The sequence below is a fragment of the Hevea brasiliensis genome, chromosome 11, assembly GCF_030052815.1.
Source record: "Hevea brasiliensis isolate MT/VB/25A 57/8 chromosome 11, ASM3005281v1, whole genome shotgun sequence".
In the NCBI taxonomy this organism is placed as follows: domain Eukaryota; kingdom Viridiplantae; phylum Streptophyta; class Magnoliopsida; order Malpighiales; family Euphorbiaceae; genus Hevea; species Hevea brasiliensis.
In genome coordinates this window covers 99201630-99203743 of record NC_079503.1, presented here as the reverse complement: position 1 = coordinate 99203743, position 2114 = coordinate 99201630, and the positions used below count along the sequence as shown (strand labels likewise).

At 46.6% G+C, this 2114-nt stretch overlaps 1 protein-coding gene across 1 annotated transcript in view; it reads right to left on the bottom strand.

Annotated features, from left to right (window-relative positions):
* The window catches only part of LOC131170396 (uncharacterized), a 3265-nt gene extending 1728 nt beyond the window's left edge, over nt 1-1537 (bottom strand). Inside the window, exon 1 of the mRNA XM_058129441.1 lies at nt 1406-1537. Coding sequence (XP_057985424.1) covers nt 1406-1537 — 132 coding nt within the window. The remainder of the gene's footprint in view (nt 1-1405) is intronic.
* Between the last annotated feature and the right edge of the window lie 577 nt (nt 1538-2114).

Sequence of the window (2114 nt, the reverse complement as noted above, 5' to 3'; positions counted from 1 at the left end):
AATGCTCTTTAGGGGGGTGTGACTAGTTGGGCACTGGTGAGCACGGTCGGGCCCAGCTAGTTGCCGAATTTGGTGTCAAGCTCTCCACCATCCCCGGGGTCACTGGCGCAAGGGCGTGACTCTAAGTGAGCTCCCTACGTACTCATTGTACTAGGCGGCGGGCATCGGGTTCTCGAGGGATAAGAGCTCGGTGTCTCCATGAAGAAGGAGCTTCATGGACACTACAAGGCCGAGGAGCTTGTAGTGCGCGTCTCTCCTAGGCCCGAGGTTTCTAGATAAGGACGACGATGCTGCTCAGTATACGGGCCAATGACGCTACTCGATTTAGGGGAACAAATATTCTTGATTGGCTTTGGGTTCAGCCATACGGTCGGATGTTGCTTATTGCCTTGCTTTCGGACGATGCATGTTGCTAGGCTTTCGGACGATACTTGTGGATGTACACGATGAAGGGCGACATCGTGCTACAAGGAATATTAATGCTCGATGATCGGGCTAGATACTTGAAAGACCCTCGATAAGAACACTTGAGATCCTTTATTAAGGGGGAAAGACCCTTGAATACGAGTAGGCTGGCCTAGATTGGGTGGAAGTCTAGGCGCCGCACGGGACTACTGTCCGAGCTAGGAAGTGGCCCCGTGACAGTTGGTATCAGAGCAAGGTCAGTGCTCGCGATGGATAATAATCCATACCTTCCTTGAGAAACCTTCGGTTGTGTGATGCACACGAGATGCGAAAATAATGAGAAACGATGGAAGCGATGAAAGCCAATCGTGTGTTCACCTTGAGAAAGGGTGAGCGGAGTATGCAACCCCGAAATGGGGGAAGGGCATGATGTCCTTGTTAGAAACATATTGTGGCATGCACAACGTATAAGTGATATGTTGGGCAAATGAGTATTCTTGATGTTGTTGAGCCCTGAAGAGGTGGTATGCGAGTGCAGTACACCAATTGGGGCTCCTCAATGCAAAGGATGCTAACGTGGGCAAAACGGTGTGCGAAGTTGGCAAATGACATTTGCCGAGACAGTAACAGCATTTGAGACTTTGGTCGGATCAAATGAGGCGATCGATATTGAGATAACACTAGTAAATATGGGGCAACTGGTAGCCCTAAAGCCATTGAGATGGTGAATGACCCTTGTCGGGTGATGAGATACAATACTCGGGATTGCTTGAAAGACTGGGAGAGTCTTCGAGATGTATGGGGACGGGTAAGCCCCAAGGATTGATAAGACGATTGATAAACTTTAATAGACTATGGAAGTCTTTCGAGATATGGGGTGTGATATCCCCAAGAGATTAAGAAACCGATGGCTTATCTCACTGAGATGGTGTCTTACCCTAGTTGGGGTAAGAGTTGGAATTCGAGAGCTACTTGTTGGCTATGAAAGCCTTCAAAATACCTTAACGTATTTTGTGCGGGTAAAGAGATGGAAAATTCGAGATATCTTATTGGTTGTGAAAACCTTCGGAATTATGGGTTGGAATACCCTAATCGGTATGGAGACGGTTGTTTTCTCCTTGGAGAAGGCCATTGCGGTTGGCTGCTATAACCTTCAAATGAAGGATGAAACATGTATAGAGTCCCTCGAGATAAGAATGTTGCTATCCTATGGATAACATAGGAAGTGAACTGTTGCTAGAGTGCAACTTGAGGCGAGACGGTTCTTGAATGCCATCGATGGCAAGTTCGGCTTACGTGTGGATTATATCGAATCCCACTTAATTACGAGGCGATAGATGCTATGAGCTGCTGAAGTAAAATCAGCTACAAGATAAATTCGGAAAAGGGACAAGTGGATCCCAAATCCTGTTGCATAGAAATTGAGTTGACTTACGAAAATCCTAGAAAGGGTGTAAAACCCAAGGTCCATTTTCGGAGGTAACGAGTTGGCTTGTGGTAACACGAGAAAGGGCAGAGGCCCAATTGTGCGTGTAAGCACTATGAAGTTGCGTTAGCAAACGGTAGCCCGAATATTCATATCAAACTCAAAAGTTTCGGATACCTAGTACTGGTAACTAGGTCATAATGCTGATGGTGGTAGCTTATATGAGAAAAAGCTTACCAAAACAATCGTAAAATACGAGATGGTGCTGTTCAGAGCCACATGG